This window comes from Plasmodium relictum (assembly GCF_900005765.1).
Source record: "Plasmodium relictum strain SGS1 genome assembly, chromosome: 12".
NCBI lineage: Eukaryota > Apicomplexa > Aconoidasida > Haemosporida > Plasmodiidae > Plasmodium > Plasmodium relictum.
In genome coordinates this window covers 1-13,368 of record NC_041690.1, presented here as the reverse complement: position 1 = coordinate 13,368, position 13,368 = coordinate 1, and the positions used below count along the sequence as shown (strand labels likewise).

General features: G+C 17.4%; 4 protein-coding genes across 4 annotated transcripts; 3 read left to right on the top strand and 1 right to left on the bottom strand.

Annotated features, from left to right (window-relative positions):
• Positions 1–210: 210 nt before the first annotated feature.
• Positions 211–831, top strand: NMNAT (nicotinate mononucleotide adenylyltransferase, putative; the record flags this gene model as incomplete). Its single annotated transcript, XM_028677764.1, has 1 exon — positions 211–831. One exon carries the CDS (start codon positions 211–213, stop codon positions 829–831), a length of 621 nt encoding a protein of 206 aa, XP_028534121.1.
• Positions 832–1,642: 811 nt separating this feature from the next.
• UPF3B (regulator of nonsense transcripts 3B, putative) lies at positions 1,643–2,512 on the bottom strand (the record flags this gene model as incomplete). Its single annotated transcript, XM_028677763.1, has 1 exon — positions 1,643–2,512. The coding sequence occupies one exon, from the start codon at positions 2,510–2,512 to the stop codon at positions 1,643–1,645; it is 870 nt and encodes a 289-aa protein (XP_028534120.1).
• A 2,489-nt stretch (positions 2,513–5,001) lies between these two features.
• On the top strand, positions 5,002–6,753 carry PRELSG_1200200 (ribose-phosphate pyrophosphokinase, putative; the record flags this gene model as incomplete). The annotated part of the gene is made up of 1 exon (XM_028677762.1): positions 5,002–6,753. One exon carries the CDS (start codon positions 5,002–5,004, stop codon positions 6,751–6,753), a length of 1,752 nt encoding a protein of 583 aa, XP_028534119.1.
• Positions 6,754–7,784: 1,031 nt separating this feature from the next.
• PRELSG_1200100 (conserved Plasmodium protein, unknown function) lies at positions 7,785–8,957 on the top strand (the record flags this gene model as incomplete). Its single annotated transcript, XM_028677761.1, has 5 exons — positions 7,785–7,886; positions 8,101–8,198; positions 8,287–8,303; positions 8,609–8,679; positions 8,862–8,957. The coding sequence occupies 5 exons, from the start codon at positions 7,785–7,787 to the stop codon at positions 8,955–8,957; spliced, it is 384 nt and encodes a 127-aa protein (XP_028534118.1).
• Between the last annotated feature and the right edge of the window lie 4,411 nt (positions 8,958–13,368).

The window sequence follows — 13,368 nt, the reverse complement described above, 5'->3', positions numbered from 1 at the left end:
CCATTTACTGTTTTATTTTTATAAAAAAAAATAAATAAAAATAAAATTAAATAAATAATAGAAATTAACAATATATATAAACTTATAAAGGCAAAAAAATATGAAAAATCCAATACTTTTTTAAATAAAGAAATAAAAAAAATAGTAATAAAGACTAGAATTTTTTATCATTTCACATCTTCATTCAATTTTTCACTTTTTTTTTTCAAAATGAATAAAAATATATGTATATATGGAGGTTCTTTTGATCCAATTACGAATGCACACGAAATGGTTCTCACTAAAATTTGTAATTTAAATTGGATTGATGAAATTTGGGTAGTTATAAGTAAATGTAGAAATGATAAGGAATTAACATATTTCCAACACAGATATGAAATGTTATCTATAATTATAAATAATGCATCTGAAATATTAAAAAATAAAATATTTTTAAAGGATCTTGAATATATAAATAAAATAACTCCAACTTATGATTTATTAAAAACGCAAAAAGAAAAATATCCTAATAATACTTTTTACTTCTGCCTTGGCTCCGATTTATTAAGTGATATATCTCTTTGGGATAATAGTGAAAAATTAATTTTAGAAAATTATTTTATAATTATTGAAAGAGGTAATTTTAAAATAGACAAAAATATACTAAAACAATTTCCTAAATATTATTTAATTGAATTCAAGCATTTGTCTGAGGTTAATTTTATTTCATCAAGTAATATAAGAAAAATGCTAGCCAAAAATAACAATCCAAAAGAATTAAAAAAATTAATTAATCCCCTTATTCTTGATTATATAAAAAAACATAACTTATACCAATGCAATGTAGAATAATTTTAGTTGTCTTGATTTTTATTACTTTAAATAATAATTTACACGAACTATATTACTTTTTATGAACCAAAATATATATATCAGATATTTTTTAAAAAAATAATTTTTTAAGTAAAAATTTCAAATAAAAATGAATTATGCAAATTTTATTTTTATAATTTCATTCATTTATTCCTAAATATTATATTATATATTAAAATTTTTAAAAATAAAACATAATTATATATTTTTATGAAAAATAAATTATTTATTTTAATTTTTCTTTTTACTATTATTATCTATTGATATTTCTACATATAAAAAAAAACTCGATGAATTTTGATTATGAAAATATAAAAAACTTTATTGAAGATTTAATTACCCTCTATTTATAAATTAATTTTATATTTAGTAACTACCTTAAGTATAATAACTTTTAATCATAAATTTAAAGAAATATTTTTTTTCTTTTCTTTTTTCTTGATAATATTTTTGTCTAAATCACAGATGTATAAATATTTATAATATCCTTAGTTTTTTTTACATTAATTTATCACTTGAAACTTTTTAACACATCTTTTATTAAGCTTTGTTCTTTTTTTATTTTTTTATTTTATTTTATTTTTTTTGACACTACAATTATATAAATAGTGAATTATTTTAACAAAACTTTTATTTCCTTATAAAATTTATCATTATTATTTTCTTTATCTACTTTTATTTTATTTTATTTAATTTTATTTATTTATTTTTTTTTTTTTTTTCTATATTATATTTTACGTAATTTCTTCTTATAATTTAAACAAAATACATTTTTAAATAGAACTTATTTTTATTTTTTTTTTTTTAATTTATTTCTTAATTCTACAACTATAGGAGATAATATAGCGCCATTTTCATTTACTACATTAATTAATTCATAATAATCTATATCTTTCCTTATAGGTTGAATAGGGTTATTCATTTCTTCGCAGCATTTTAAAAAATATTCATCTGAGTCTAAAGTATTATTTCTACCATCATGCTTATTTTTTTGTATTAATGTTTGATTCGGTGCTAACGATACAATTGCTTTATACTTAACCCCATTTAAGTCATAAAAAAATTTTCCATTTTGAGTTCTTATGAATTCTTCTGTTTTCAAATCATCTTTAAAAGATAAATAAATGCGAGAATGAATTATATCACCTGATGAATCCTTTCCTACTCTCCCATTAACATAATAATAATAATCTAATTCATCCTTTAGATTATTTGAAAATGAATCAAAAAAATGATTTTCACTTAAAGTTGGAGGTAAATGTCTTACCACAATTTTTTTTTTGTTGACATCATTTTTTGATTGAATTAACAAAGACACTAATACATTATTTTTTTTTTTTAATGATGCCTGATTATTCAATTTTTCATCATAGTAATTAGTATACACCTTCGAGTATTTTTCATAATAGTTACTACCAGAATTATAATTTCTTGAACTTTTTTTTCTTCTTTCACTTTCTTCATAGCTTTTATTAGTATATTTTCTATAACTTGTATCATAATATTTCATTTCTTCTTCTTTTTTTTTTCTCTCACTAATGTATTTCTTGCCATCTTCATATATCTTATCTTCTTTTTTTTTTTCGTTAGTGTCTTTTTTATTATCGTCATTTATTTTTCCTTTTTGCAATATTTTATATGGTCTTTTAGATGAATACATTTTTTTTTTTTCAATAAAAATAATTTTAAATAAAATGGGGACAACTAAATATTATAATTTCTCTTTGATAAAATTAACTTCAAAGAAATTAATAGTTGATGGAATATTTATATAAGTCAACATTAAGTTTTTTTATTCATTCCTTTGTATGTATAATTTTTTTTTTTTTAAATTTATAATTTTTATTTCAAATTTCATATAAGAATAAGCTTATAATAAATTATTTATAAACATTTATAAAAAAATAATTATTTCTTTTTCATTTTGATTTTACCTAATTCTTTAAAAAAAAGATTTTTAAATTGCATAAATATTTTTTTTTTATTATTTTATTTATCAAAATAAAATAATAAAAAAAAAATTTTAAGGATTTTCACTTTTAATATATACTATAAAAAAAAAATGAAAAATTTTTTAAACTTTAAATAATACGAATATTACAAATATAAATTTAAAAAAAAAAACAAATTAAAATAATTTTTTGAAAACAGAAATATGAGATAAGCATGAAAATAAGAAAAGCTTTATATGTGCGTATATATACTTATGTCGTTATGTTTGCTAATATATGTTTTATTATAAAATATAATATCATATGATGATGAATATTTTTGATATTACTTCAAATTAACAAAATTTTATTTCAATTAATTATATTGTCTATCTTATTTATTTTAAAAGTAAACATGTACACGTATAAATTAAATTATTCATTTATTTTAAAAATAAAATATATTTTATAATAGAATCAGCCTGTTTTATATGTTAAAAATTAAGAATTAGAATCATTTCGAAAAAAAAATAATATTTTTATAATATATTTCCATTTTTTTTCTTTTTTCATAAATTACATAATAAAAAATACACTTTTTTAAATAAAATTAATTCAGAATGCGGAAATTGATTAAACCTATATGTTTTTAGTAGTTTTGGAATTAACTTAATAATTTAATGAAATTAATTTGTCAAATCTGTTTCTTTTATTATTCATGATTTTTATGGTGAATCTATATAGCAATATTTCTTAAAAAAATCGGAAAAGTTTATAGTAAAAAATGCAAAAATATCTCTAAAAATAATATAAAAATTCAATATATGTAGCAAAAAAAAAAATTAAAAAAAAATTCAATTTTGTAGAGAATTTTTTGTAAATTATTTCTACTTAACGATTCTCTTTTTTTATAGTCATTTTTTAATTACGTGATTTTAAAATTTTTATTTTTATTCAAATTAAATGATGTAAAACCTTTCCTTTTTTCCTTTTAATTTTACATATGTTTGTAATTTTATGATATTAATAAAATAACAACGAATAATTCATTAACCTTTTGTTTTAAATAGTTATTAATAAGCATTTTAAGGAATAATAAACTATTTCATATGTATAGTGTAAAAACACTTTCTACAAATTAATATTTTCATAAATAATAGAGAAATTTTTATAATTGATTTTATGTATGCAAAAATATAACATTACAATATATTATTACATAAAACATATTACTTTAATTTGTTAAAGTTTAATATAATATTTTTATTAAAAAAAAAAAAAAAGCATCACAAATTTTTTGCTTCATGTAAATGTATATATTATTCACTGAAAATTTCATTTATATTTTTTTTTTATATATTCATTATACGAATTATGTAATGAATTTACAAAAATGAAGTTCAACTATAGGTATAATCATTTTTTGATAAAACAAAAATAACAAAATTTTCATAATGTTTTAAATTCTAAAAGTATAAAAAATATTGAATATATAAATTTACTTTTATATATATTTATTTATGTTATACATTTATACTGTTTAAAATTGTATAAGTAATATATTAATATTTCCATTTATGTAATCGTTTTTTAATAATACAATTTTTTGGATTTATAATAATATGCTTCAATTAATGGAAACATATATATTCATAATTAATAATAAAAAAATAAATTAAAATTTTTACATTTACATAATTAATTTATTAATTTCTTTGTTATTTTTTACTTTGTTTCAATAATTTACATATAATAAAAATGTGGATTTTTCTATAAAAACAAATAATAAAAATTAATGTTGATATAAAATTAAAAAATGGAAATTTTTTAAAAGTTTAAGTTCTTATGTATAAATATAATAAAACAGAATTCACATTCTTTGTAATTAATATATCTAAAATATAGTATGTACAAATATTTATTTTATTTCTGAATTCCTTAACAGATAAATCCCATAAAAATTAAATATTATTTATAATTAATTAAACATTTAAAATGTGAGTATGAAAGCTACAAAAAAATTAGCACATTTCTTTTTATACAAAAAAAAAAAAAAATTTATTAACGTCTTTTTAATGTAATTAAAAAGAGTTTTTTTAATTTTTTTCTTTCATATTTTTATTAATTTTATATATTTTTTTTCTTTTTATTTATGTATTTTATATATTAATTTATGTTTGATGTTAAAAAAAAGAAAAATATATAATACAGTATAATAATGATTAATAAAATTTATAATTGCTCCCGTAAGTTTTACGAGCACAATGAAAAATTAAAATATTTGCTGAATAAAAATGGATTTGTAAACATTTATCAAGATGTTTTACAGAAGAGCATTTATTTAGCTTACAAAAATACAAAACACAACAATTTCAATAAATACCCTATATTTTCAAGCACAGAAAGCAAAAGGCATAATAATAGTAAAAAAAGAAGTTTAAAAACAAGAACCATTTTATTTGCCCATCTATTTGGGATATTTCTCCATTCAAATAAAGATGAAAATTTTGAAAAAAAGAACATAGATTTTAAAAAAAACATATCTGATTTAAAGATAAATATAAATGAAGATATTAAAAAACAAAACGAAGTTAATAAGATAAAAAATAGCGAAATTTACACTGATTCATATGAAGCACATAATATAAATAAAACAGATAAATTACCTGTTCTAAAGAGTAATAATGAACCAGAGGATGATAAATATGAATATTATCAAGAATTAAGTGAATATAGTAATATGCAAATATTTTCAAGTAATAGTCATCACGAATTAGCAAATGAAATATGTTCCAATTTAGGAATAAGTTTAGGTAGAGCTTATGTCGGAAAATATAATGATGGAGAGATAGCTCTTCAAATAATGGATGAAGTTAGAGGAAGAGACATTTATATAATTCATTCTACTCCATCAGGTGGTAAAGATGTTCATTCTCGTTTAATGGAATTGTTTTTATTTATATCAGCATTAAGAAGAGCTTCTGCTAAAAAAGTAACAGCAGTTATACCATACTTGAATTATTCAAGACAAGCTAAACATTTAGATGATTTTAATTATGTTCATTCACTAGGGGCACCAGAAGTAGCTATTTTGCTCCAAACTTGCGGAGTTGATGCAATTATATCTGTTGATTTACATAATCCTAGAATTGAAGGATTTTCTACGGAAAAAGATTTCCAACCTCCCCTTATGAACATTAACCCTCAATCCTTGGCTGTACAATATTTTAAGAAAAAAAATCTTCAAAACCCAGTTATTGTTTCAATTGACAACGGGGGTGGAGAAAGAACTAAGGAATTTTGGATCAGAATGAAAAAGCATTCCATTAATGCAGGATTTACAACAGTTGTTTCTAGTACTGTCACTGAAATGAATACTAGAGAAGGTTATCCAAGTAATGAATTAAATGAGAACAATTTTTCTAATAATGAATGTAAGAACATAAATTATCAGGAAAAAAATCAAGAAAATAATGATACAAAGAACTCTATGAACTCAGATGAAATAAATAATATCAATAAAGAAAGAAAGAATAATGATTTTGCAAACAGTTCAGAGAATTTAGAAGTTATGAATAAAAAAAATAGAAATTCTTATGAAAAAGAGAAATTCACAATAGTTGGGGATATTAAGGGATGTGACTGTATTTTAATAGATGATATTATTGACACTGGTGATAAATCTCAAAAAGTTGCAGCTCTTTTAAAAAATGCAGGAGCTAGAAAAATATATCTATATGCCACTCATGCTATCTTATCTGATGGATGCATTGAAAAAATTAATGATTCATGTATTGACGAAGTTGTAACCACAAATACTATACATATTCCAAGCAATATATGTTGTGAGAAGCTACATATTTTGTCAGTTGCAAAATTAGTAGCAGAGGGAATTAAAAGAGCTCATAATGAACAATCACAAAATGCATTAGAAGATTTTTCCGATGGGCAAGTAGAAATGAAGGAATAATAATTTTTTTTTGATTATTTCACAAAGCTAAATCACTTTAATGAAAATAGGGCGCAACTGAAAAATTAGGCATACAGATACAAAGTAAAAAATTATTTTTTAATAACAGTAATATATATATTTGTCATGAAACAATTACGTTAATAATGAAAAGAATAAATTAAAAAATATATATAGAAAACCATTTATTTTTTTTTACTAATGCATTTTTCTTATATACTTATATTCATAAATTTTTTTTTTTTTTACATTTCTCTTAACATTAAAAAAAGAGTTTCTATTTATCTAAATGTTAAAATAAAATTTCTGCTTTTAATATCAAGACAGTCTCTAATTTTCTTTAAATATAAAATTAATAATTTTATTGAAAATATTCAAAAAATTACTAAATACCAATTTTTTTTTTTTTAATCTTATTTTTTCGAAAAGATTAGTTAATTACTTTTAATGCAAAAGTAAAATTGAGATGATTCTATTTTTCATATTATTTTTTTTCATATAAATATATTTTTTGTCTTAAAATTTTTTTCAAAGATAATGCATATAAACTTTAATTTCATAAGTCTTTATTTATTTTGAAAAGTTACTTTAAAATATATTCCTATTGTTACAAGATATACTTTTATTGAAATTATTTATCTTTAATGCTAATATTTATATTGAAAAATAAACCTCCAAATGAATGTGTAATGTGCATAATAGTTTAATATTTTCACAATAAAAATTCGTTAAAACTTATAGAGTGATAATAATTAAAATTTTAATTTTTTTTTCATAATCCTATGAAAATTCTTAAATTTCATTTATTAAAAATACAATTTCCTTGAAATTAATATGCTGAATTAGCATATCCAAATGCTCTATTACTATGAATATCATACCCTTTTATTCTCATATTTTATATATTTATTCAAAAAATTAAATTCACAATATTTTTGCTTTTATTTTATTTATTTTCATTTATGAGATATAAGAAATTTTTCTAATTTGTTTATATTCCTAATAAATCTTAATCTTTTATTTATAAGCAAATGAATTTTGATGATTTTGTTCATATTTTATACGGAAAAAATATTTTTGACGATGAAAATACTAAGTATATTAGAGATTCGATTTTCCCCTTTTTAATCCCTGTAATTAATTAATTACTAAATAGTGGATAATGCTCAATTTGAAATGCCCAAATTAATCACTTATTTTTTTTTATCGTAAATAATTTAAACCTAATTCTTTTTAATTTTGTAGGCACTGGAGAAAGTAAATTTAATTAAAAACATTTTAATATGTGAATAAAAAATTTGAGTAAATGTACATATGTACATATACACTTATATATATATTATATAGTTAGTTAGATTAGTAAACAGTGAAAAAGAGAAACATAAATATTTTAAAATAGTTTATAATAGCGACCGAAAGACGCCAACCAATATATGCAGTGAAAAGTAATATATATATGCATTTACATCTTATTAAGATATTTCATAACCTATTATTTATTTTTTTTCGACATTTTTTTTTGTGAATTTTTAGGAATGATGCAAACATAGGTAAAACAGATGATTATATTTATATTTATTAATTTTTCATCTATATAAGTGTATATATAACCTTTTTTTGTAAAACTTTTAAGACAAATATATATTTTTATGTAATTCATTATTTTTATTTTGCGAAATGTTTAGACATTTGAGAAAATTTCAATTTTATTCCAATTTATTAACTATATAACTTATTTTATTATAGATAAATTAAAATTCAAATTAATTTTTGAAAAAATAATATTTTTAATAAATTTAAAAGATGTTACACATATAAAAAATAATATATGAATTTTAATTTTAAAAATTAATAGAACAAGTCAATATTTTTGACACCGATAAATTAAGGGAAAATCCTACAGAACTGCTTGAAATTCAGCAAGAAGTAATTTATTTGTTTTTATTCTTCCATCTTTGATATATTTTTTTTCTATTTTAATCCTATGAAATTAAAATATTTTAAACCAATACATAACTATATTTCACATAATTTGTAACATATATATATATATATATATATATATATATATTATATTTATATATTTTACGTAATATTTTGCTGCTTAGGTACTAAGAAAATATATAAAAATAAATCCTATTTTATTACTCAGTCAATATCTTACAGAAGAATGCAGAAAAACAAATGAAGACAACACTAATTAAAAGATTTTTTAAAAAAATGTACCAATTTTTTGTATTTCTTTAATTATTTGTTATACATATTTCAATTATTCATCAACTTTAATTTTTTAATAACTCTTTTTATAATTTTTTTTATTAGATATATACTGTCTACAAATTTTTTCATGTCATTATTTTTACAGAAGTACAAATAATTTTATAATAAATATATAATTAAAGAAAGTTTTGAATTTTTAGCTACTAACTTTACATATATATTTCATATCGTCATTGTTTTTCCAATTTATGGAATCTTACTTGGACAACTCCATAAGTTTAATTTTACAATAGATTTTTTTAATATTTTTTTGTTAAACTTCAATACTAATAGGTTTTGGTATAAAATCTAGGTATACATATTTTTGTTTAATACACAATTTCATTTGATAAATTAAGTTTTAATATACAATTAAGAATTACAAAATATATAATTTTTACATATTTTGTAATATATTCTTTCATAATTTTTATACACGTGTATATATTTAATTTTCATATTTAGCGTGATATATTATATTATCCATAAAATTTTGTTTTTTTTTCTATTAACCTTGCTAAAATATGACAAATATAATTAATTTTATTACATAAAATTATTTAAGAGTTAATAATTTATTGTCTATTGTTTATGACCATTATATTACAATTAAGGTTATATAAAATAAATTAAATCGTTGAACGAATTACACTAGACATTTGCTTAATCATAAAAGATAAAATATATAGAGATTATACAAACTTCATGAAATTTTTATTAGAGAATACTAACAATTAAATTGCAAAATTAAAATGTAAATACTGTATTTTTTTTTAAACATAGTAAAATATGTAATGTAAAAAAATAGAGTAATTTTTAAGTTATATTACATTTACAAAAAAAAATTACATTTCATATTACCACAAAAAAAAACAAAATACTTTTTAGAATTCTAAAATTTAAAAAAAAAAAAAAGATATAATATATAATGTTATAAATTAATTTATATTAATTACTTAGACACAAAAAGTTTATTTTTATGAAATGTAGAAAAAAAATAAATTCATTTTTTTTCATATAAAGCTTTTTCATGAAAATATAATAAATTATAAAATTTATTTTAAAATATCTATGTGCACAATTAAAATATAAAAGTATACACGTAGATTAAAATCATTTGCATATGAAACAAGTATTCAAAAACAAATGCATAAAATGAGTAATACAGTAATATGAATATAAAAATTTTAAGGAAAAAAATATAATATCATTTTATGAAGTTAAAAAACTATAAAAATAGTTCACACAATTTATGATTAAATTTTTTTTCATTTTTTACTATTTTATGATTCTTTTGGAAAATTTGAGAACTTTAATATAGATACTAATGATCAACAAAATTTGTGTTATCCAAAGTTCAATGAAGCTATCACATTAAAAATAAATAATCAAAAAACTTATTTATATATAAATTTAGTTGAAACTATATATTTTTTCTTATGCAAATAAAAGTTAATTTGAATATTTCTAAAAAAAATTATTTTTTTTAATGGCAGCATTATTGTAATGAAGCAGAAATATAATATTGTACTTTTTGGATTTTTTTTAAATTCTTGAATTTAAAAATTATGTGAACATTAAAAATGATATATGACTGATATTTATATTTTCATTTTAGGAATATTTATAAAAGTTTGGAAAATTTTATATCAAAAATGCCACATCACATAGATTATATTTTGAATTATATTCAACATAATTTACACATATAATATATTATATAGTATATTTTTTTTTTTAAATAACTTTTCATTTAAAAAAATGTAGATTTTTATTCAAAGAAATTTATAAAAAAATATTATTTTTTTTCTATGGTTTTCTTGATTTCATTTATATGCTTGCCAATTTACATGTTCTAGCATATCACCTTCCTCTAATATTATAAAGCGCGGTTTTTTTGTTCTCAAAGAAACAGCATGATATATTGTTTCATTTTTCTTTGAAAATAGTAATTTTTTATATAAATTTTTATGTAACTGGTGTTCATTTGATAAACTATAATTTATTTATTTTATAACAAAGAGAAAAAAAAATGAAATAAAATTATATAATTTTTAAAAAAAGGAAAAATTTTGTGTTTGAGATTTTTTTTCTGTTAATTTCAACAAAGTTTAAATTGGCGAATATTCATTTTATAAAATGTTCAAAATTCTACATAATGAAAAAAAATTTTCTTAGAAGAAGCAAAAATTAATGAAATTTTACTTTTTTACCTTGATTTATAATATTTCTTTTATTATAATACTTAAAATATTTAAAATGCTAATATTTTTGTGAAGAAAGGAGAATAAAGAAAAAGGACAGTGGAATATTATTCTAGATAATGAATAATAAAAAAAGTAGTTATCTTTATTATTTATAAAACTTTTAAATGAGATAATAAATATTTTGACATAATTAATCTGAAAGAAAGATGGTTATTGTTCAAAAAATATGCCAATTACTACTATTCTTGTTATAACATGTTTATACTAAGAATCAATTTATGGAAAATATTCACAATATTAAAACAATTTTATGAAAAAAATTATATATAATAAATAGTTTATATGATTTATGTTTTATTTTATTATTTTTTTCATTTCAGTATAAATAATTTATAAGCAGTATATTATATCTTTTGTTTCTATAAAGAAAATATAAAAGATTAGGAACGAGTTAGGCACAAATTTCTTATATCTATATTAATAAAAAAAATTTGAATTATTTTATATTCATTTTATTTTTTGATTATAGTAATATTTAAAATATATTATTTTGCTCGTAAAACTAAATAAATGGGACAACATTTATAGGAAGATATAAAAAACAGAGGTGTTTGATATTAAAAAATTTATTTCTTCCATTGTAAAACAAAATGATTTACAATTCATTTGTGAACTTCAAATAGTGCAAAAAAAAAAAAAAATAAATAAATAAAGTGTATAAAGTAGTTATTAAAAAAAGAACAGACAATTGTTACATGTGATACTATGTGTATCATATGTAAATAATCCTTTAATAAGTATTAATTAATACAAAAAAAAAATTGAATAAAATAATGAAAATAAAGTAATACAATTATTTAGGGAAATTATTAAAAAGAAACTAATAGAAAAATGAGTTAATCATTTTATAAAATAATCATATAAAAAAAAAATAAATAAAGCATAAAACAGTTAATATAAATATATAAAATATTTGCAGTAAAAGCATATTTTTCAATTAAAAAAACAGTCAGAAAAATAAGATAAAGAAGGGAATAGCACGTAAATTATCTTAAAATTTTATTTTATTGAAAAAAAAAACATTAAAAAAATTAAATTAAATTTCAATAAAAAAACCACTTTAAATAATATATAAAATAGAAGAAAAAAATCAATAAAATAAGCATATTAAATTTTCTTGATTAAAAACTCAATTAAACAAATAAATAATTAAAATATTATTGATAAATATAAATGAAATAACTAAAAGGAGGAAATTAAATTTTATTAATAATATGTATTTTATCAAATAATATAATAATAAATTATAAAAAATAATATATTCTAAATTAAATAAATATATATAATAATATATAAATTAAATATAATACTAAAATAGTTAGCTTAATAATTAATAAAATAATTCAATTACTAAATTAAATAATAATAATATTAAAAAATAATTATTTAATCGATATTTGACAAATTATAATTTCTTTTAAGACTTAATCCTTCAAATAATTATCTTTTTAGTATTATTCTTATTATTTAATTTATTAACATTAATAAAAGAAAAAAAACTATACTCAAAAATATATTAAAAAAAAAAAAATATATTATATATTATTAATAACAAGTACATAAATTTATTTAAGCATAAAAAAGTTAATTAATTGAATAAATATTTATAAAATAAATAAATACTAACTTAAATACTAATAAAATAAATTAATTAAACATTATAAAACGAATAAATATTAACTTAAAATATTAATAAAATATTATAAAGTAAATAAATAAATTAATTAAATATTGACAAAATAAATAAATAATAACTTGAATATTAATAAATTAAATTAATTAATTAATTATTTATAAAATAAATAAATAAATATTAACTTAAATATTAATAAAATAAATTAAATAAATAAATAATATAAAATAAATAAACATTAACTTAATATTAATAAAATAAATAAATTAATTAAATAAATATTATAAAATAAATAAACATTAACTTAAATATTATAAAATAAATAAATTAATTAAATATTGATAAAGTAAATAAATTAATTAAATATTATAAAATAAATAAATAAATATTAACTTAAATATTAATAAAATAAATTAAATAAATAAATAATATAAAATAAATAAACATTAACTTAAT